The 23,817-nt window shown below is 32.3% G+C and overlaps 1 protein-coding gene across 2 annotated transcripts in view; it reads right to left on the minus strand.

Moving 5' to 3' along the window:
* The window catches only part of LOC106469841 (THO complex subunit 1-like), a 50,777-nt gene that overhangs the window by 2,479 nt on the left and 24,481 nt on the right, over positions 1-23,817 (minus strand). For both annotated transcript variants that reach the window (XM_013930352.2, XM_022398393.1), the window contains exons 10-19: positions 23,399-23,536; positions 21,826-21,926; positions 18,893-18,959; positions 17,141-17,191; positions 14,912-15,021; positions 4,902-4,964; positions 4,317-4,382; positions 3,743-3,826; positions 3,171-3,324; positions 605-743 (exon numbers count right to left, since the gene is read on the minus strand). In XM_013930352.2, coding sequence (XP_013785806.1) covers positions 605-743; positions 3,171-3,324; positions 3,743-3,826; positions 4,317-4,382; positions 4,902-4,964; positions 14,912-15,021; positions 17,141-17,191; positions 18,893-18,959; positions 21,826-21,926; positions 23,399-23,536 — 973 coding nt within the window. The remainder of the gene's footprint in view (positions 1-604; positions 744-3,170; positions 3,325-3,742; positions 3,827-4,316; positions 4,383-4,901; positions 4,965-14,911; positions 15,022-17,140; positions 17,192-18,892; positions 18,960-21,825; positions 21,927-23,398; positions 23,537-23,817) is intronic.

Consider the following 23,817-nt stretch of genomic DNA (forward strand, 5'->3'; position numbering starts at 1 on the left):
TGTTGCACAGCATAGTGTGATTGTAATAAACTGTATATCTGCACTTTAAAAAATTGTTTCACTGTAATATCTACTGTTGATAGTAAATAGAAATGTTAACTTGACAAGGAAGGACAATAATAAACAATTAAGAAAGTTCTCCAAAATGTTTTATTGATTAATATGACATCGGGGGTGGGGGGGTGTCCAAATCAAAACATTTCTCTTACAGTTTTTTTTTATAGTATATAATATCACATCCAGCAATTGATATGTTTCAATAAAAATAACTAAATCTGTATTGTATTTACAAACCAATGTCCAGGTGGTTTGGGGTGGCTATAATGGGAGGTATATGGAGGCCAACTTTAATTGTAATTTCATATCACTGGAAAATTTGCTTAAGTGTTATTGTTAACATTTATTCAGTTTTAACTATTTTGTAGTCAAATATTGATCTAGACAGACAATAATATGTTGTTTTTCATCAGTTTGATTCAAACTTAATGGTCAGGGAATTTTGTATCATCTCCTCTGTGGAAACCCTGTACCAGCTGTATTGTTCATTTAGTGGATTTACTCTGTTATTCTTCCAAGAACTATGAATTATTTCTACTGTACTTACCTTTTTTTGCTTCCTCTCTCACTGTTCCATCTTCAGAATTCTTCAACAACTCATCATCGCTGTCTTCTCCACCATCTCCAGCCATGGACGTCACCTCTGTTCTTGATTCATCTGATGTAGACTGACCAGGCTGCTGGTGCTGGCATGGAATTTAAAACAATCTTTCAGGTTTCAGACACCACAGTTTATTTCTAGATCAGCAGTTGGTATAATTGCAAACATTTCTTTAACCACAAGTTTTGACTGAGATCAAACATTTGTTTTATTTGTTATTGTGTATGTTTCTATTTTCAATCAGAAAACTGAGGATTTCTTAGTTTTGTTTTTAAATTATGGAACTCTTTGGCTACATATATTAGAAAACTTTTGATAGGCTGGTTGATATTTATAAACAACAAGCTGCATGCCCATCATATGACAGGAAACAATGATTAATTTTTTCCTCTAAAAATTATACCTAAATAAATGTTTTTTAAAAATTAATTATAATATAGTAACAATATATGTATGGAGAATAACTATCCTATTTCTAGTATTTCATGAAAACATTTTTTATGTTTATTTGGTCATCTCTTTTAAGTATTACTTGATTAGCATTTTGAATCCGTATATTTTTAAGTTATGTTTAAATGTTCTTCTTGATAAATCCTTATAGATTGAAACACACAAAAAACCTGATTCTCAAAGATATATTCTTACTTGGTCAACTGTATGACCCTGAAAATTATTAGTTGTGATGGTAAAGGAAGTGAATTTTATTATGCATTTTGGGGTCTTCTTCCTGGTTTTGGATTTCTTAGCCTGCTGAGCTGAAGAAGCATGCTTTATTTTGGGCATTTTCAAAATTGAAATGTGATGTGGGTTAATATAGAGTTGTAGTCAAGGGTTCCAAATGGACAAAATTTGGTTATCTTGCATCAATGTGTCTGCTTGACAACCAAGCAAACATAATGGAGAATTTCAGCCAATGATAATGATATTTGTGCACCAGCAATACCAAGCATAGAGTGCATGTATTCGATTTTATTACACATCACAATCTCTACCAACGTATTCTCAAATCTAATTATATGCTAATAGTAGTGCTCACAAACTACTGATTACATTAATTGTTAATAGGCAATTAAATCAGTACTATAAAACAATAATGAATTAAACATTGCATTACCATTATGGTCCAGGTTGTCAACTTACTGTCATAACTGATAATGTCTGTGGTAATAGCACTCAAAAGGGTGGAGGTTGGGAGTTTAATAGTAGAAATATTAAGGTGGCTTCATTTCATTTCTAAGAAATTTAAGGGTAACTGCCTTCCCAGAACTGGCTATAGACAATGAGAGGCAGAAGAAGCTGAGACGTTGTGAGTGTAAACACTCAGCTTTGTACACTTATTTGATTTTTTATGATTTTACATGAAGGCTGGCTAGATTGACATTGGCACTTAGATTTTCTCTGATAGATTGGATATTTCCAATGCATTTGAGTGCTATTACCACAGACATTATCCATTATGACATTAAGTTGACAACCTGGACCAATAATAACAGTAATGCAATATATAATGGTGCAAAAGATTTTAATACAAGTACTAAATCAAAGGACAAAAATTTTATCATCAATTTTCAGACAGCTAAACTGAACATCTGTCAGAGGTGGAAAAATTCAAATTAAAAAAGTAAAGATCAATAGCAATTCTAGACACCTTTTAGAGCTTTTTAGAATACATGTTAAATAAATAAATAAAAGGTGAGAGAAAAACATGTAGACCCTATAAACAATTAAGATAAGAGAAGATTAATTAGTAGTGAATCTATATTTCCAAAATTTTGTATTGGAACTTGCTGGACCTAAATCTTGACTTAAAATATCATCTGAATAGTTAATATATCTAGTGATTCATGAAAATAAAATGTTTTGAAACAGGAACAGTTAAACAGCAATTCAATTTTGCACCATAAATGATCACAATCTGTATTTACAGCTAGTGCAAACTCAAACCTGTTTCTTTTAAACATTACTCTGGTGTTTATATTATTCTTAACTTTATATTTCTAGTAGTCTGGTCAATAGATTTTAGCACAAGAACACTGAATATTGTAAATACCGCATTCATCAAAAATAGTCTGTGGATCTTTAAGTGATTGCGAAACATCTTTAATTTTTAAACGTGATAATAAACAGTTTTTATTTGAATAAATCTGAAAAAAAAACTACTCAGTTTTGTAGTGACACCAGGTATATATGGCAAATACAATTTATCTTTGATGAAACCAATAGCAAGTTCTTATATTTCTTAAGTAATGTCCATTAGTTTATCATTATACCCCTATACTTTACAAAGCTTTTAAGAATTATAATTTTCCTGTTGAGATAATAATCAGAATAACAAATTTTAAGATCTCTATAAAGAAAGGTATTAAAAACTGAAACTTTATAAGGAAAAAGGATAAGATATATTGTGTTACAGGGTTGTGATGGAAAATTGTTTCTCAACTATTGCTTACTGAAAATAATTCTCTGTCACAACCCTGCCACACAATAAATCTTATGTGAAACATATACTTACACTCTGTGGTAGCTCTTTGGCTATTTTTCGAACCATTGACTCCAGATAAATTGGTAAACGTTTGATTGGCTGGTTGCTGTGAGTAAAAAAATGAGGACTTTTCTGGGATAGTAGCCGCAAGGCTCGCCAACCGTAATTACCATCATAAACATGTCTAAAATGTAAAAAAAACAGTAATATTCTATGATTATGGTAGTCATTATGTGACATAATATAATTCTTTTTAAGATAGGTTTTATTTCTGTTTATATTTTATTCCAAATTCTGTTACAGTTATATGATATATTCACAAGCTGGAGTTCTTTGTTTTCTTAGATTGGCAAACACTGTTTTAAGTGTCCTTCTTTTTTTTTTTATTACAAATTTAATCATTGCAGTTCTGTTTCCATACAAAAAAATCTATTTATCTGGATAAGAAAACCAAGTTTTTAAAATTTCGGTGTTGTAACACCCACAATACTAGACTTCTACAGATACAATTACAGTTTTTAATGCAACATTACAATAATTACCATCTTTATCACATATCACACATGTATTATTAGAACTAGATACTTTCAAAATGTTCTTACTTGAAACGATTTTCTATCTGATTTGCTGGATCAGTTTGTTCAATAGCAGCTTCAAAATACTTCTCCAAGGAAGGTACAAAATCCCTAGAAACAATACAACATTGTTATTTCTTCACAAAATGTTTATGTCAGTAACCTGTTCTCTCATACCATCATATATGCTGTAAACACTCACGTCTTAAATTTCTTGAATTAGAAAAATGTATTCAACTGTCAATTACACTAAACATTAGGGTGTCATGAGGACAAAAAACAGACACATGTATAAATACAAAAATAAATATCTGATCAAAATGTATGAAGGTTCAAACTGATCATTGTAAAACTAAATCTGATAAACTCTGGTCGGTTCAATATCATCTAGGAACAGTGATATGAGGCTGGCTGTACAAAATTTAGCATGTCAATGAAGTTTCACATGTCTTTCTTTAAATACCATTTTAAAGTATCCTGATGAATAATATTGGTACAATCAGTTGAATGGCACACATATATTCAACTTTTAAAAGCTAAATTTGACAACAGCGTTTCAACAATGCTGAACAGGAAAGAACAAGGTAATAATGGATCTAACCGTTTCTTGGAACGACAAGCTTCCCAGTTGTCAGGACAAAGGTTCCACAGTCTATTAAGTTCGGCACTGCAACAAAGAAAAGCACATCAAGTTACCTCTAACGTTAAACTGATGTACATAGTTATTCCTAGAATTACACATTTATCTGAACTACTTCTGCAGTAAACTGCATATGGATGCACAACATTTTTTATTACAATTGACCTAATGACATACAAACCACTTAAAAAAATTAACAAAAATACTGTCAGTATTACAATTACTCCACCTTGTTGCTGCTGGGATCTATTCACCAGTGTATATTACATAGAAAATGAATGGCAGGTAAAAACACAAAATTATTTTGTAAGGTGCATCATGCAGACCTCACACGTATTGAACAGTGTAGAAACAAATTGGTAATATAATATTTATACAGTTTCAAGAATATGTGCTATCAACTGTCACACTTTAAAAATAAATATTTCTATAGTTCCTATAGAAACCAGTGGCTTAGAGCACCAATTAATGGTACACTCACATAACATTATTTAGCTCAACAAAAGTTGCACTATAGTTTTACTAAGAAAAATGTTCAATTCTCACTTTCCAAGTAAGATTTTTCCTTGACTGTCTGCTGCACGGATCTCATCTCCAACTTTTCTTTTTCTACAAAATGAAGAAACATAAACATTACTATACAAAATCCTTCTATTACTGCTAACACAAAACTATGTTCAAAGGTACTCTTCTCCTTCTTCTCAAAACAAAAGAGCATGGAAGACAGTTCAGAAAACTTGCTTATAGATCAGTCTAAATAAATATAAGTGCCATACTAGTGTTTTATATTTTAACATCCCTGAACATCATTATGGGTAGGTTAAAGTGCACAAGTCTTGACCTTTTAATATAATTAAACTACTTTATTATCAATGTAAATGAATAAACGTGGCACCAGAACGTAGATAATAAACCAACTTTTAATATTATACATGTTTTAACTTCCTAATTTTATAGTGAAATATTTTAAAAAATCTTCAATCTCCCCTAATATGATAATCTTTTGTTTTCTAATTTATTACTCACTCTTCTCTGAAGAACAGAATTTAATGTAAATTACTCATTATCAGATAAATACTACTTAGGCAAAGTTTAATATTTATATTCTTCAATCATATTTGTTTATGAAGTCATAAACTAGAAAATACAGACCTACTTGGCATGCCTATCTGTCACATCTTCTCTTTCACAAATTGCCAATAGTTCTCTCGGACATTTCATACTAAATTGTTTATAACCAATAGAAAGTCAAAATTTTAATCTATCAAATGATGTATTATATTATGTTTTTTCCAGAACAGAACATTGTCTATTTCACCTTCAGTTTGAAAGTTTCTCTCATGGTGTTCAGAACATGAAATTTAAAGAATTATTTGCTTTGTTTGTGTTATTATTCTGTGTTCTGAGGTGCATTACTTAAGTAAATAAAAATTATTTAATGTACTAGTACTATTAGTATAAAAAGTAGGCTTAAATTTCACCAACAACTGACAGCGAAAAACAACAAGGCCAAAGTAAGTATTACATTTCTTGTTTTTCATGTATGTTCTTTATTTATTGGTATAAAATAACTAAAATGTAAAAATTAAAAACTTATTGAGTTAGATTAGGTAAGATAATAAACAATAATAAAAATTATTCACGAGGTATGCTCAAGAGTCGTGCATTATGTCATTCAATACAGTAATGAGATACGTGTTCACCAAGTGATTTACAACTTGTGTGGCAAGATTATTAGTTAGACATGGTTCAAAGGGCAATAAAGCTATAAAATAAAATATAAGCAGATGCAGACTGTTATGAGATTTAAGTTAAACAATTGTAGTTTTCTGTTACAATCTGCAGTCATTCTAGAAATAAAAAAAAAGTGTAATTTAAATTTATTTCATATTTTTTTATGGTCAGCCAAATTAACCAATTCTGTATACATTTAGGGTAGAGGAAATAACAGATAAATATACAGTTGTACTGAAAAAAAAGTTTGATATTTATTTAGGAGATTTTAGAGGTTACACAAACGAAATTTGAAAATATTTTAGATGGAGAAAAGTATTTTTAATATTAACGTGAAAATCATTTTGCAATCAGAGCAGTGAACACTCTGACTCCATAATTTTGTGGACAAATCTTTAGTAAAAATGCTCAATTAAAACACCTGAATTTTTGTGTACAAAACGTTGTAATGTTTATTGAAAGCTTGCCAAATTTTATGAAGATAAACAAAACATATTAAAAGTTATAGTATGGAAACACTGACGGTTACTTTGAGGTTACAAAGTCGGTCACACTCTTTCTGAACTGGAGGGATTTCACTAAATAATATCTACTCTTGATTTAAAAAATTCTTGTAATTTAATACAGTATATCTATTATTTTTTAGGATGTCAAATTTTAAAACCTTTGCTATGAGACACCATTTTCTAAAATCATATACATTCTTTCATCTTAGAATTTAAATATTTCTTACTGTTCTTCAGAAAGTTTCATTTTATATTCCAATCAATTTCAACTTCAGCAGTAGTTACCACTTCCAGCTGTAACTTGTAAAAAGCATGAAAAACCTACAAGGATTTATCAGTGACTTGGGGCCACATCTTTCAAAATGGCATCATATTTACATTTGTTAGACCAGCTATCATGATTTTTGCTAACAATAATATTCTTGGTCAAAATAAATCTGTATCTGATAGTTATTGTCCAGTAACTAATAATTGTTAACTTTATCATATTCACAAGTACACACGAATAAAATGTATATTTCTGAATATGATACAGTTAACAAATAATAGGCAATGAATAAGGATCTGAGTCATCAAAATATTTTTACATCTTCTATCATATGCACTAAAACTAGCTAAGCTTACCTGATGCCATACAAAAAAAATTCAGAAGCATTCAAACAGATTTGGTTTAACACAAAAACATTTTCAGAAATGAAAAGAACACCTAACGACAATATAAATAAATTCTTAGATCTGTGATTTGTTCCTGAGTCTACTAAAGTTCCATTTAAATTCCTTTGATCACCCCTACATCATCTCTAGATTAGTAGTAGTAATGGTGGTGGAGGAAAATCACACAAGAAAATATACATTGATGATAATTTCTTAGCAAATATTAACTTATCCATTGGGATACGCATAAAAATTCTAAAAAAATTTGCTGTTTACAGGTGAGACTCCTCAGGTGGAAAGTTGGAACATTTTTTTTCTCTTTGTGAATTACACTAAATAGATATTACAAAATGATAGGATATCAAATCTAAACTATTTTTAAGTTAAAATTTGTTGAAATACTTAGAATTAATATTTTGTTTATTGAAATCTGACATATAGGCATGCACTCAAAACCTGAAAGATCTGTTTTGTGATCCGGACAGAGTTAAGCAAAGTAATACTGGTGACATAGCAACCATAGAATAGCAATAGAGCTCACAATGTTATACCATGAACACTATCTAGACCAGTAAGCATATCAAGTTTCAAAAGTTAACATTACGCTGAAAATATTTCCAATAGGCAATTACCTTCTCTCACCAAAGCTATCTCAATCTTGGTTTGCCATTGTAAGCAATGCTAAAAATTTTTCACTAACAGTGCACCAGTCTTTTATACCCCTTCATTTTTGCACCATTTCAGAACATGTGCTGATTATGTGACTACCCTTCGCCAATCATACTGTGCCATCTATACTAGTATAGCTAGCTCCCTCTACTATTGTAGCACAATCCTCACTTTCAAGAACTGGCATGTACAAACTAGAAATATTGGAATATCAATGGGGAGAAAGGGTGGGAAGTGGGTGAGAAGAGGTAAGTACCTATCGGAAATAGATTTTCAGTGTAAGAAAATTTTGACATCCTAAACAGTACTACCTCTTCTCACCCAAAGCTAAAATCCCACATTGTAAAGGCGTAGGAGCCGGTGAAGGTGTGACAGTATTCAATCAAGTGGAGAGCAACTGCCTTGAAAGAACAGATGTGCTATAATAATAAGAAAAGAAGGCACTCCTGTGGGGTATAATACTTCTTCTGGAACAGGTACGCTCTTTATCCAGTAACAAACACATTAATACATATAGGGTGGAATGTAATAGGCAGCCACCATAGCCTCAAGAAAGAGATGTACAGCACTATTCTGTGGAAAAGTGCTGTATAACTATGATGTGAAACTGCACAGCATGGACAAAAACAGAATGTCTAGTGTGTAATTGAGAATGAGCCTAAATAAATATGTACTAAGTGTAGAATCTTGGGCACACCAGAGCATGTCAATTGCTGTCTAACTCGGGAAAGCATCCAGTGGAAACACCTTGTCTAGGATATTGTGAGCAACAAAAGTGATCCTTCCCATAAAAAAAAACAAAAATCCAGGGGAAGTGTCTTAAATAAGTAGCTTGATAAAAAACTGTCAGGTATTTCAGAATCAGCTTATTGTCAACAGATAGTGCATAATTCGCCCACAAATGTAGCAAAGTTCCTGATAATGTGATATAAGTAAACGTGGCTATGGCTAAAGGACCATAAATTGTATATGAATAGGTCAAGTGCAGTCTGCCTGGGCAAAAACATCCATGGGAAAGACCTTAGGATACATAGAATTATACCAAGTGCAGCCCATCTAGATAAAAACACCCAGTGAAAGTGCCTTGCATAAGTTTGCAAGATCAACAAGTACAGTCCGCCCAGGCAAAAAACATCCAGGGGAAGTGCCTTGAGATATGTCGGATTATGCCAAGTGCAATCCATCTGTGCAGAAAACATCCACCAGAAGTGCCTTGCATAAGACACAGAGATCAACAAGTGTGGTCTGCCCAGACAAAACCCAGGTGGAAGCATCTTGGGATACTATTGTGTATTTCAAGAGCAGTCCATCCTGGCAGAAAACATCAAGTGGAGGCTCCTTGCATAAGAAATTTATTTTGTGACCAATAAGTGCAGTCAGCCTGGGCAAAAACATCTGGGGGGAGCACCTTGGATATAGAATATTATGTTATTGCACAATCAATAAGTATAACGACGACAGCCATCTTCTTACTGAGTGGATACATATGAGCTATAAAGGAGGAGACCTCCATGGTCCACCACTCCAGCAACTAAGAACTGGAAATGTAGAGGACTCCCGTGCTCCAATAGAAGAGGGGGGGAATATGCATTAGAGTCCAGAGGAATGACACACAGGAGACAGTATAATGGGTGTCTGCGATTCCCTATTTTGAAAAGCAAAAAGACACTGATTGGAAGTATAACAGGTCGGTAGGGAGGGCAAAAATCCTCATCTGCTTTACTCCTGAATTCCATGAGTGATGGTCCTTTGTATGTGAAACAGTGATATAAAATAAATAAATAAATATATATATATACATACACACACACACACACCACTGAATAAGCGGCCATGGTCTTACAGAAACACCCCATCTCAACAGTGAGCATTATAGAAGTATACAGATTTAGTGCTAATATAATAATAAGCATACCTGACCAGGAAACACTTACCACCAGGTGGGATCCTGAAATATGATGGACATCAATGAAATAAGATAACGCTAGTAGTATGTTGACTTACCCCAGTCAAAGACAAACAGATGTGTGTAGAAATATCACAGGAGGAAGATGATACACGCCTGAGGAAGACACAGCTAGGTTGTGCAGATAATGTGCAACAAATGTATTGGGAGTTGTCCACATACTAGCCTGAATGATCTCCTCCAAAGAATGGCAGTTTCAAGCAGCTAAAGACATAGTTAGATGATAAATTTGGTGCGAAGAAACATTATGTAGACAGCGACCTTCCAGGGACATGTCAGAATATGCCAGTCATATGAGCTGACAAACCCAACCAGTAAGCGTAATAGGCAATAGATCTTGGGAAACAGAGGAATTCCATTGAACAAACAGACAGGAACAGGAAACACAAAAGTAGGCAGTCTGAACCACATAACATAGCAGAAAACGAACCGGATAAAGCAGACAATCCAGATCCGAACAGGAGTACAGGTGGGAAATGAAGGTAAAGAAAGTATGAGAAAAGACTAAACAACCTTCCCGGGCAACCGATGTCCTGGGAAGAAAGGTCCGATTCAGATAGAAGATAACATACGAGGAAGGGTAAAGAATGTGGGAAAGATTAATGGCATAAATATCAGAACAATGTCAACCTCATGCCAGGAAGGGAAGGAAATAGGTGTTAAGGGAAAGATGGTACAAGGAACACATTGCAATGGGTTCAAAGGGAGAACCAGACATGACTTAAAGGATAATATTGAGGTCCCAATCCAGCAGAACAAAGAGACATGGCAGATGGACCAGACGAAAGGAACGAAAAGGAGGGAAATGACTGGGGAAGAGAAGGCTTTCCGGAAATGGGAGAATGCAAGGTGTTTGACAGGGCAGCCCTATAATGAGCAACAGTCGAAACAGACAAACCCTGATCAAACAACCAAGTGAAAGACTGGGACAGGTGAGGAACAGAAGGACAGGATGGTCAGAAGTCATGCTGAATAGACCAAAGTCTGAAGTAAGACCAGTGGTTCTGGTACATAGACAAGGAGGAAGAGCGATTGGTATGGGCAAGGAAAGACGCTACATGAGAGGCAAGTCCCTGAGCTGAAGCAAGGGACCAGACAAAAGCCACACATGAAGATGGAGTTTGGTGATGTTGGGATGAAATATGTCCTATCGTGGTTGTTGGAGGAGCAATCAGGACAGAGGAGAGGGAAGGGGTTGTTGCTTCAGTAAGGGCCAGAGCAGAGGGAACCACATCTGAGCCAGCCATAATGAAGCCACCAGCAGAACATGACAAAGAGTGGTCTGATTAAAGGAAATGAGTCTGGAGAGAGTCTGATTGGAGGGTAGGCCCTTCTAATCTCAACTGAAAGCATCCACCCCCAGAGCTGAGGGGTGAGGAACTGGAGACCAAAAGGAAGGAAGTGTGGCATTCCAGTGAGTGGCAAATACATTCACATGCAGTATTCCCAGTTGAGAACACACCCACAGAAATACCTGAGGATGACAGGACCACCCCATTGGGAGAACCTGTTGGGACAGATAAGTAATCGGCCACAAGAATCATAATTCCGGGAATATGATACACCAAAACTGTCATGTTGTCTGAAAACACAGAGATTTGGACTTTGTTCCCCCTTGCTTGGGGGATACATCATATATCATGATATAGCTGATGACAGTGGAATTGTTAGACCATAATCACCTGCCTCTGCAGGAGCAGAAGGAAATGATACAGAGCCTAATAAACTGCTAAAGGTTCCAGGATGTTGATATAAAGAGTAGCCTCCTTAACTGACCACTGACCCGAAATCTCTTGGGAATTGAGGAAAGCCCCAACTCACCAAGGAGGTATCTGAGAACAGATAAGACTTGGGAAGAGGCGGAGGAATGAGAATCCCCACTTTAGTCAAGTCCCTGTCATGCCACCAAGCATTGGTCAGCCCTGATCCCAGGTGGAAGGTTGATGAGATGGTCTACGGGATTGTGGGAGAAGTTCCACTGATCGAGAAGTATCCAATGAAGGTAATGCATGTGTACCCAACCCAAAAGAAGCTCACATCCCCAAAAGAGATAGAGCCTCTTGTGCAGAGAAAGAAGGAGAAGGTAAGGCCTTCGTGACTGCCCGCTCCATATCCCAGAGCCAAAGTGGGGAAGGCTGGGCCTGACCGAGATGGGAATTGAAGAGAATCCCCAAATGAATAAGATACTGCATGGGGGTAGCAAAAAACTTCTCCAACTTGAGGAGAAACTCCACCCAAACAGCTTCTTGAAGAAGTAAGCGGGTGTGAGTGACTGACTGGGCATTGCAAGAGGCTAGCAGTAGCCAATCGTCCATGTAATGGTGAGTCTGCAGACCCAGCAAGTGAAGATGGCATGTAAAAGAGTGTACCACTCGACAAAACACAGCCATAGCTGAAGAAAGACCGAATGGCAGAGCCCAGAACTCTCGTGGACAAACCGAAAAAATGAATCGACATTAAAGCAATTCTTATATGAAGAGAGGCATCTGACACATCAAACTTGGTCATTCAAAGTCCAAGTGGAAAAAACCTACTGAAGTGAGAAGTAGGACTCCATGGTGAAGCAAGGTGTCTCCAGATGAGTATACAGCTGGGACAGATCCATGATGGATCTCCAATTCCCCGTGTTTTTGGAGACAACATATAGACAGAAGGAAAATCCTGGTTCAGTTAGCACCATCCATTTGATAGCTCCTTTTTATAGAACTTGTATAGAGTCAGCAAGACAAGTTATGATCCCCAGGAGTAGGGAAGGAGATCTGGGAAGTGGATAGATGAGAAATGAAAACTGAAGGCAGAAACCTTCAGATAGAACCAGTAGAACTCATGGAATTGTCATGAAGTGTAGCCAAAAAGACACAATCTAAACATACTGAGAAAACGTACTTATTACAAACAAACTAACAAAATGAAGAAATGTGTAAAGTCTACAAAGTACATAAAAAGAACAAACCTGCAAAACGATGAAATTCGACCTAAAACATAAAACAATATGCAACACCTAAAGTAGAAAACCACTAAATGAACTTAGAAGATAAAAGACCCTTAAAGAGTTAATATATAAGTCCACCAACAGAACGTATAAGACAAAGGATATGAAAGTAAAACCTGTCCTGAAGAACATGAGAATAAAAAGGCACCCAGATAACAATAAAAATTTTTTACTCAAACTAATCCCCAATTATATGTGACTAGTAATAAAGAAAAAGGAACTTACAAACTAAATAACAAACTGTGAAAAGAAGTAAAAATAATGAACCAACAATATTAGCTGAAGGTACAATTACCTAAACAGTAACAATTGTGCAAAACCAGTACACATACTGAAAATTAAACAAAAACAATGTAATAATCAAACTCTAAATGCAAATTTAAACTAAAGTATTTTAGATGATAGAAGAATTATAAAAATCTAACTTGCCAAATACTGAGTAGGGAAGGCATGAAAGACCTGAATTATTCAGTGCAAAAATTAGGTCCATCCACACAAGCACACATAAACATGGGTATACCTATTGGGAGTGAAGAATATACAGTGAAAAACTTACCACAGATCTCATGGGAAAAAGAACAATACCTAACCCAGCAGATTACATGAAGCCAAGGTAGCAGGTGGAAAGTGCTGTAGAAAGAAAGTTTCACACAATAGTTATATCCTTCCTCACAAAAAATCGGAAAGTGAAAGGAAGTAATCATCAGCTGAACACAAGCTCCTTGCAAAAGGAGACCAAAGCCTGTGCTTCTCCAGCAGACATCGTCGACCCTAATACGTGGGGGACTAGTGTCAGAACCATTGTCTACTAACACGGGGAATTTCATCATCCACCAAATTAAATCTCAAACTCATATGAATAAATCAGAAATAATTATAAAACAAACAAGAATAAATAATGGAAATCAAACACAAGAAGTTGAAGTTTCAAGTTAAAACTTATATAAATATGTGATCATGCACAATCAAAATTGTGTAGTTATAGAGAGAACGAGTTAAAACAGACATCTATATACTAGAATGCCAATTGAGAAAGTGAGGATTGTGCTAGAACAGTAAAGTTACATGATTAGCACATTCTGAAATGACATGAAAATGAAGGGGCATAAAAAACTGGTGAGCTATTAGGAAAATTTTTTTTAGCAATGATTAGAGGGCAAACCAGGATCAAGAGAGCTTTCGGTGAGTGAAGGTACTACCAGTTTGGAATTTAAATAAAAATAATAACTCTAACTCCATTTCTAAAAATATTTTAGAATTGACATTGTTATTTTAGTGCAATTCATAACGTTTGTTTGTTTGTAATTAAGCACAAAGCTACAGAATGGGCTATCTGTGCTTTGCCCACCATGGGTATCGAAACCTGGTACCTAGTGTTATAAGTCCGTAGACATACTGCTATGCCATTGGAGAGCGTAATTCATAGAGAAAAATCTAAAAAAATAGGAGGTATCTCACCTGTAAACAATGCACTTTTTTACCATTTTTTTTTTAGAATTTTTCTGCCCATTCTAAAACAAATTTATATTTGCTAAGGAACTATCATCCCTTGAGAATTTAATCATTAATGTTTAGTTTCTCATGTGAGTTGTAAAAGTAAAACAATGAGAGAAACTATATTAAAAGCTTGCTGTGAGGTTCATGACATGCCTTGTACACCACTAAGTAGTACCATAACTTTTCTACGAATCGTGAAAATGGCATTCCCATATTAGTATTTCATATATTAAAATCTCTTTTCTATAAAAGTTAAAACTTACACATACAAATTAGAATTTATCTAAGTGACTTAACACAATCCAGAGATAAGATAGTAATATTCTAAAATATGAATTACTAGTCTGGGAGTACCAGTTTTAACTGTTATAAATGTGAGGAAAGTAAAAACCTGCATGTATTAAGCAGCTAATAGAATCACAACCTATCTCTTATAGTAAAAGTACAAAGTAGAATTTCTGGTTTTCTTGGACTCATGTTTCAGCCAACAAATGTTACTTAGTAAAACTAAAAAATAACAGTACAAAAATTTTCAAACCTGGCTGGTTTTTGAACTTCCTTTTCTTTTTCAGGTTTAACAGGCAAGTTAAAATTGGGACATCCTTCATTCTTCCACTGATTCCAATAATCCTCTCTCTTCAAGATATGCTAAAACATCAATACAAATCAGTATCATCAATATTGAAACTAGTACGACACCATTGTTATGAATCTCGTTAGTTAACGTCGATAAATTACCAAACTTTAATCACGATATTAAGGTCTTGGGTGTTGCTAGCTGTGAGAAGGATGCTGCTTCATAAAAGAATTTTGATTATTGAGTAAGTTCATGAATAAATGGCAGATAGCTTTTGATCATAATAAATGCAAGGTAATGCATGTGGGTTAGCAATTTTAATTATAATTTTGATGGAAAGAACTTTAACTGAGTTATGGAAGACCGGTGCACTGGTTGAATGGCTTAAGAGACTGATCAACCAGAACATCAAGATTATTGCCCTACTACTAGTAACGGTGCACTGGTTGAATGGCTTAAGAGACTGATCAACCAGAACATCAAGATTATTTTACTAGTAGTAGGGCAATAATCTTGATGTTCTGGTTGATCAGTCTCTTAAGCCATTCAACCAGTGCACTGTTACTAGTAGTAGGGCAATAATCTTGATGTTCTGGTTGATCAATCTCTTAAGCCATTCAACCAGTGCACCGTTACTAGTAGTAGGGCAAATAAGATTTTAAATCGTATCTACAGAATTACTGAACACAAGTCTAAAGAGATTATTTTGATTGTGTAGGTTACTGATTTGGCAACATTTAGAGTATTCTGTTCATTTAATTTTACCATTCTACTATAGATAATTTAGTAAAAACAAAATTTATTTTAAACAAACTGTTTATGTTTTTTTTTGTAATTATCATGGATTTTTGACCTAGCTATTCCAACATCATTCTTCTTCTTGTTTGGTACAAAATAAAAAGAAGACCATTTGTAGAGCAGCATTCTTTGTTAAAATGTGATATTTTACACTGTTTTTTAAATAATCTAATAGTTGCTACAAAGTTTAGACAACTACATGTCCTATCTGAAAATCACATCCAAAAGTAAACATGTATTAGATAGTGAAATTTGTAAAGAGATAAGAAACACTTACTCAAGTGAGAGATATTAAAATATGTAATCATAAAAGTAAATACAGTACTACAGAGATAGTGAAATACATAGTTACAAGAGATAAAGAACACACCCACTTATTAAAGTGCAAAACAGTCAAGTATAAAATCATAAGTACAGAACACTAAAGAAATAGACAATTAAGTACGTAGTCACACAGTTACAAAACACACTCACCTACTGGAACAAGAAAAAGTGAAGTATATAATTTTGAGTACATACCACTACAGAAACAGATAATTAAGTATGTAATTACACAGTTACTGAACAAACCCACTAACACAAGATAAAGTATATTATCATAAGAAGCACACTCATTAAAGCAAAAATTAGTCTATATCACAGATATATAATATGTACTGTTTAAATAAGTGACAGTAATTTGTCTTTTTTTTTTTAGAAACTCCCATCTGATATTGTAAATAACATAACATATGACTACTACTGATTTATCATAACATTGCAAAAAGTTTAAAATCACATATTCTAAAAGTTGCCATTATCTGTGACACTACTGGTAAAAAAATTAATGCATGTGGAAAAAAACAATCAATAAATCCAGGTTTTCAAATAACCTATCCTTGTGATGAACTAAGGTGAATCTTGAAGCCTGAATGTGGATCACATTTTCATAGGTTGTCTACAAGTTGAAATTTATTGCATCAAAAAGTGGTTTCAACTATGTAAATATGATGTCAGAAACCAAGTCAATCATCTTGAAACAATCCTATTGGGAGTGTGAAAAGTCATTCATTCCATTCATATTAGTTTGAGACCTTTAATAACTGCAATGATGAGTGTAGTTTCCATATAAAATAGCCTACCTATTTTAAAAATACTGAATTAAACTAAAGCTTAATCGGTTCAGTGCAGTTCTAAGTATTTTACTTACATGTAGTCATTATTCCTAAAATGATCCATTATGGAATCTTGTTGGATTGATAACACAAACGTGAAAAATGTATAAAACATCTGTAAGGCTTAAAAGCAAAATATAAAAGGAACCTTTACAAGTAAAAAATTACAAATAAAAGAATCATGATTACAAAGTTCATTTTTTGTAACCTTCTTTAAAACAAATAATCACGCACTCACCGCAACATTTTTGGAAAAATCAAGTCCATCTGAAGAAGTCTGTTCTAAAAGCTAAAAATCAGAAAAACACTAGTGTTACAAGGTTTATTTTGTTTACTGTGTTGTGTCTAAATGCTAAACGTTAATGGAATTTACAAGAACTATGTTCCAGGTCATGCACTTCCCTTAGAACTACTTCTCCAGTTTCAATTGTGCTCATCCTGGTAGTTAAAATTATAAAGTATTACCCAAAGCTGATATATTCATTGTAACAAGCTTTTATGAAGGACAATGGGGTCAATCTCAGACCACACATCTTGACAAACTTTCCACAGATTATTCACTATACGTGAAATTAGAGTTAGCAATCTGGATTTTTTATGACTTCATCCAAAAAATAAATGTTAATAAAATATACATAAAAACAAATTTCTACATCTGAACATTTTAGTTTTAATTGTTTTTTTTGTAGGTGGTTTGAAGGAAAAGATAAAGCATATACATTTTTTAAACTAATAATGTCATTTGACCTTGTAAAAAACATAATGGGCTAGAATAGGTTAATGAATTCTTACTCATAAATTATCAAAGGATGGGTTCACAATCATCAACACATTTAAGTCAAACTAGCAAAAGATATCATTTGGGAACAGACCTGTATATTGTTGAAGTCATAAAGTAATAAACAATGGCTTCACTATGAGAAACATCAACAAATTTTTTATGTCAGAAAGCAACAAAGGTTGGGGTCACACTGGAAAGCATCAACAACTTTTTGGTCAAAAACTAACAATGAGTCACTATGGTAAAGACGAACAATTCAAACTGTTTAAGAAATAAATTCACTGAAATCTATACTTTTAGATAAGTCATATACAAAAGATATACAATTCCATTATACACTATTAAAAATATTAAGAAGTTTCTGGCAGTACAACTCAAATCTGACATCCAGTTCTAATCATACAAGCTCAGGAAACATTCCAAGTAAGTCTAACAATCATATTGTGAAATAAGTTGGTAATTAACTAGATTAAATAATAAAATAATATTTTATGGATAACATGTAACACATGTAGCAGATACATCAATAACATCTTAACTACAGATGTTTTTTCACATTCCTCCTAATATGTCCATTGTAGCTTGAAATCATGTGTGTGTAAAAAGTAGTATTTCAAATCTATTTTTTTTTGTCTCCTACAGGTCACTGCTCAATAAGCTTTTCATTCAAAACCAAAACTCATCATTTGAGTTGAATGATGAGACAAAAGATCCTATGACACACCATTTACATATATGCAGTGTAATACTTTAAAAGTCTAATTTTGAGCTGAAATGAACAAATTAAAAGGAACATGAAAAAATAATATCTCAGGTCACTTGTTTTTATTATAATTTTTAGGCTTATTGGTTTTCCAATATTTTGCAAGCTTTTGCCACTTAAACTGCAACTTTTAAAGTATAGTACTTTATATACAAATAACATTTCACAGAATCTTTTGTCTCTCATTGTCAGCCCAACTAATGAGTTCTGGAACTGAATGTAAAGCTTATTGTAGAGTGATTTGTGTGATTTCTAGCTGTAATGGACAATATACCATGTAATGTGCAAATAACACAAATGTAAAACATTAAGACTAATATGAGTAAAAGAAATAATTTTTATTACATACATGAAAACAAATAGGTTTCATTTCACTTTTTACATCAACAATCAACATTTTTCAAAGATGTATTTTCCTGTACCTTCTTAGCTAATATCACGCTTACCTTATATATTCTGGCTGTAGTTTCTTTTATCCACACTAGCTGTTCATCTGTTAACACAAAGGACTCTCTAAAAGAACATTAAAATAGCAGATATTTAATAACAGTGAACAACAAACATTTTATTTCACAAAAATTATATCATTCATCACTAGGTGGGACTATAAAGTGATGAGCTAAATCTAAACTTCCTCTTTTATTGAAATTTGTTCCCTGTTATCCTTTGATTTATCCTGTTTCTCTGTGTTATATAAATTTGAAAAGGGTACTTACCCCTCACAAATAGTTCAGAGTAATGCTAAAGCACAATATAAATGTGAAGCTTCATTTAAGGTGATGAACTGATTCATAATACTGGTTAATGTTTTTATAGTTATTAAGATTCCTTACTGTGGTGTTGGAGTTCACTGGAAAAAGCACTATCATGATTTGTTAAGAAACTAGATATGTACTGCTCAAAATTCTTTTTCTTCATTCAGTTACAAAACTGAAGTACAAAGATTGTCTTTAATAATCTTCAAAGTTAATTCGTACTTAGTCACGTGAGTGAATCTACCTTCAGTGATTAACTACATAACAGTTAATAAATAGTTGTAGACTACCAATAAAAACATCTAATACTTTGATGTACTTATTTTATCTTTTCTCTATTTAAACAAATATGCACTGTGTTTGTGGATATATGTGCACCATGATATGCTTATTTTTATCTTTTCTTTATTTACAGAAATATACATTGTGTTATAGGATATGCATGCATCATGATAAACTAAACTTATTTTCATCTTTATCTTCTTTACAGTAACATGCAATGTGTTATAAGATATGTATACACCACATGTGCAACAGATGTTATGATACATGAAAAATGTTTTATATCATCTTCAAAACATGTTTAAAAATTTTGGCTTTTAAAGTTTTTTTTACACAGGCAGACAAAAATTATTATGATAGCCTTATTTGATTTATTCCCCCACATTTGTTATAACAGCATACATGATGTTTCTATCAATAAACAAACACTGTGAAATCAATTCATATAAAACAATAAAAAAACCACTAAAACTATAATCTACTTTAATACATATTAGACAAGTTTCATTTCATACATACAAACAATTTCTAATTGACTTTATCCTTCAAAATATATTAATATACTATACTTTGCTCATATCAGTCATGTACGTTCTAAAAAATAAAGATAACCACTTCAGATAAAAATAAATAATTGACAGTATATTTCAGCAGTTATGAAGTTATAAACAGCAACATGAAATTAAACAATAAAATATCTTGTTAAAAACTGAAATATTATTTTCACTTACTCTTCAGTTTGCACTGAAGTTATAATATAAATTGCAATAAGGAATAAAAAAATATAAGTTTCATATAAAACAAAGAAATATTCTTTTTACTACAGCTTGTATTTGAGTTATGCCTAACTGAATCATTATGCAATGAGTTATAATTGCCTGAACATATTTCTCTATCATAACCCTCCCTGGGATGTACTTAGCTCAAGGTACTTCAACTTGTGCAGGTTAATATGAATATGTATGTATGTTTAATGAAAATGAACAATGATGCAGAAAATCCTAGATTGTGAGATACTACACTATAAATGTAGTCAGCATGATATGATTCCTGTTCCTGTCTTGTGTAAAAGTGAGACTTTTCACTGCTTCAGCAGTCAGTATATTAGTCCAGCAACACTTAGTTTGTTGTATGAATAAATAATATATCAACATAATTGAAATCTGCTGCTGATTGCAGATATTAATATTTTTTTCTCAAAAATTAGTGCACTTGAATATTACACATAAATTCTTTATATGAGCCATTAATATGAAGAGAGATCCACTACACCTAATTCAAAACCACGAAAGTAACCACAAGATTAGTCATAATATAACTTTTGATAATGCAATCATATCCTCACAAAATTTTGCAGACTATTAGTAAACAATACAAGTCTTTTGTATGTAAAAAAAATCAATTTTTTAATCAAGTATTTTTTAATAAAAATTTTCTTGAATATATGGAATCAAACTCAAAGTGTTGACTGCTCCTGGTGCAAAATGATTTTTATGTGAAATTTTACAATTTTCAGATGAAGAAAGGTATTTTTTAATTTTAATTTGCACAATCTATAAAACCTCCTAAATAAATATCAAATGATAAAAAGACAAAAAATTATGCTTTGCTTGAGTAATAACCATATTATACGTTACATTCCATACTTCTTGGAAGGGGTGGTAAATAAATTAGAGAAGAGGGGAGACCTAATAATGAAATGTCATAATTCTGATTCTAAGGTAGATTGAGAATTTTGTTTAAATATTTCCTTATAAACTTAAGAACTTAAAACTTGTATAATATTAAAATTTTATTTATTAACTCTGATTTGGTGCAGAGTTTACTTGTATACATTGATAACACAGTATATTTATTAAATTTTGAATGTAAAAAAGTTATGACATGCACAGAAAAAGAGTACCCATATGGAAAGGGATAATTAAATACCACTCTTTTCAGAAATACATTTTTTTATCAGAAAAGCTGAGAACAATTAGTTGAATATTGTAGTATATTTTTATATAAAATAACTGAGCTATATTTAGAAATACATTTTTAGTGAACCCTACATACACACAGGTACAACTGTGTGTTAGCTCTCTAATACTGTAAGTCACAAGTGTTTTAGGGTTAAATAAGACAAAAACATGATCTATCTAATGAACAATGTACATATTAAAGAACAATATTAAAATAAAATTTTCAATTTAAATAATTATGTGAAAAAAGTACATATTTTAACCAGGGGTACTGAAAAAGAAACACAAAGCTGTTTTAATAAATTATGAATTACTATAGAAAGTTTACATTTGATTGGCTATAAAGGAAAACCTAAATTCTAGAAGAAAAAGTGAACTTACTGTTTAAATTTCACAGGAGACTGAAGGTAATGGAATAGGATAAGAAACTGTATCAATATATAACGTCTGAAATTGATGTCACTTAGTTCTAGTTCCAGCAACTAAAATGGACAGTATTCAAAATATTCAGTAAATTCATAAAGAAAAAACAATACATATAAACATTAAGTTAAACCTTGTTTAATATTAGCAAAAGTTAAATAAAATATTAGAAAAAGAAATGAAGAATATGTTATGATGGGTTAACCATCAGGCATGAAGAAAGGGAATTTGCATAATAAAAGAAACACACTAGTACTTTTAATAAATAAGGTTTCATTCTGAATGCAGAGTTTTGCTATTTTAACAAATGATACCCCTTTAATCTTTTATCTAACTAGAATTTAAAATGGTTCAAAACTCCACACAGAAGTACACCCAGGGTGACATTCTAAGCTAAAAATTTCTCTTCACATATTGGATCCCCCTAACATACAGTGAGAGTGACTAACAAAAAAGACCATAGGTTGATTTTCAATGCTGTATTTATTATACAGCTGAATGATGAAATTTACATAATTTTTTTCCTATGAGCATAAATTAGTGTTATGTAAAATAATTAATAGAAATTACAACTAAATTGATTAATATCACAAAACTAATCATAATTAGTATTTCTAATTATAAGTGTTTTTCATTATATCAACTCTCTACATAATTGAAATAGTGCTACAGATATCCTCCTTCAATTTACGAATATTTGGTTTGTTTTTTGCTATAACGTAATTAACTTTTATGGCCATGTTTTTCAATTTGCATTCGCATTTTTCACTAAAACACAAATTTATGTAAAAGTTATAAGAAAATTTTGCCCCTTATGAAACAATTTTTCACTGTCACAAATTTCAAATAGCTAAAAAAAATGCTATTTTGCTCTGTTACAACATTGAAATACCTTTAGTTACTAAGCTATTTCTCACTACTACATAATTCAAATTCAGTAGTAGATGATCCCTCGCTTGCCAGTAATCGCCATAGCCTCTCTCCATCCTCCCGTCACTTCAACAAGCAAAGCAACAACAACTTCTTGGTGAGTACAGCACACTAAATTTTGTATTTTATTAATAAAAATGTCTTCTTATTTCAAGTTTTTGTTTGTGTTAATTGTAACAGTATTTTTCTTACATTATAGCGGAAGAAAATGTTACATTAGTGTGGCCCAAAATTTTGGTCTAGGAACACATCCCCATTTTTTATCTTTAAAATAATGAGAAAAGCTCATTTTTGATTTAAGCTCTTTTGTTATACCTTACATTCTCCAAGAACATATCACTTTTATAAATTGAGGGATACCTGTATTATGATTTCTTATTATCTTCAATTAAATGAAGGTTGTTCAGTTTAATCAATTAGTTTCACAACTCAAAAATAATAAACTAATCAAAATTATTGTTTCCAAGCCTCGAGAAAATCATCAATTAGTTGAATGTAATCAATTAATGAGCCTAATATTAACTGATATCAATTTCCACTAATTGTCTAAATCTGGTATTTAAATGATAATAATGACAAGTAATACATGAACTACTTATACCTTTTGATTTGTAAGATATTTTGCAAAGTAAACTGTTTTTCCAGATGTTGAAGCTGTAGCTTCATTTAGCTTCCACTTTGTTGTACGCACATCATCTAGTTTGAAGCTACCAAAAGCTGACAAAACATCTGCAGAATACTGAAACAAATCAAGAGGTTTACAAAGTGATAATCTTTCATGTTCCATTTTACAAGTGAACATAATCTTATTGCTACAACAAAATTCAATAATTGCTATAGGTCAGTGAATTATAAATTTTAATGCTTGAAAACATCTAAAATGCATTCATGTAACAATAATTTTCCATTTTAAGAAAACGCATTAGAAAGCCATTTGGTGAATTTTCTTTATAGATCTTTATGCAAATTGTCTTTTTTTAACTGCTAAAGATTTCAAGCTGCCAAACACATTAATAAAAA

This window comes from Limulus polyphemus, unplaced genomic scaffold, assembly GCF_000517525.1.
Source record: "Limulus polyphemus unplaced genomic scaffold, Limulus_polyphemus-2.1.2 Scaffold3678, whole genome shotgun sequence".
NCBI lineage: Eukaryota > Metazoa > Arthropoda > Merostomata > Xiphosura > Limulidae > Limulus > Limulus polyphemus.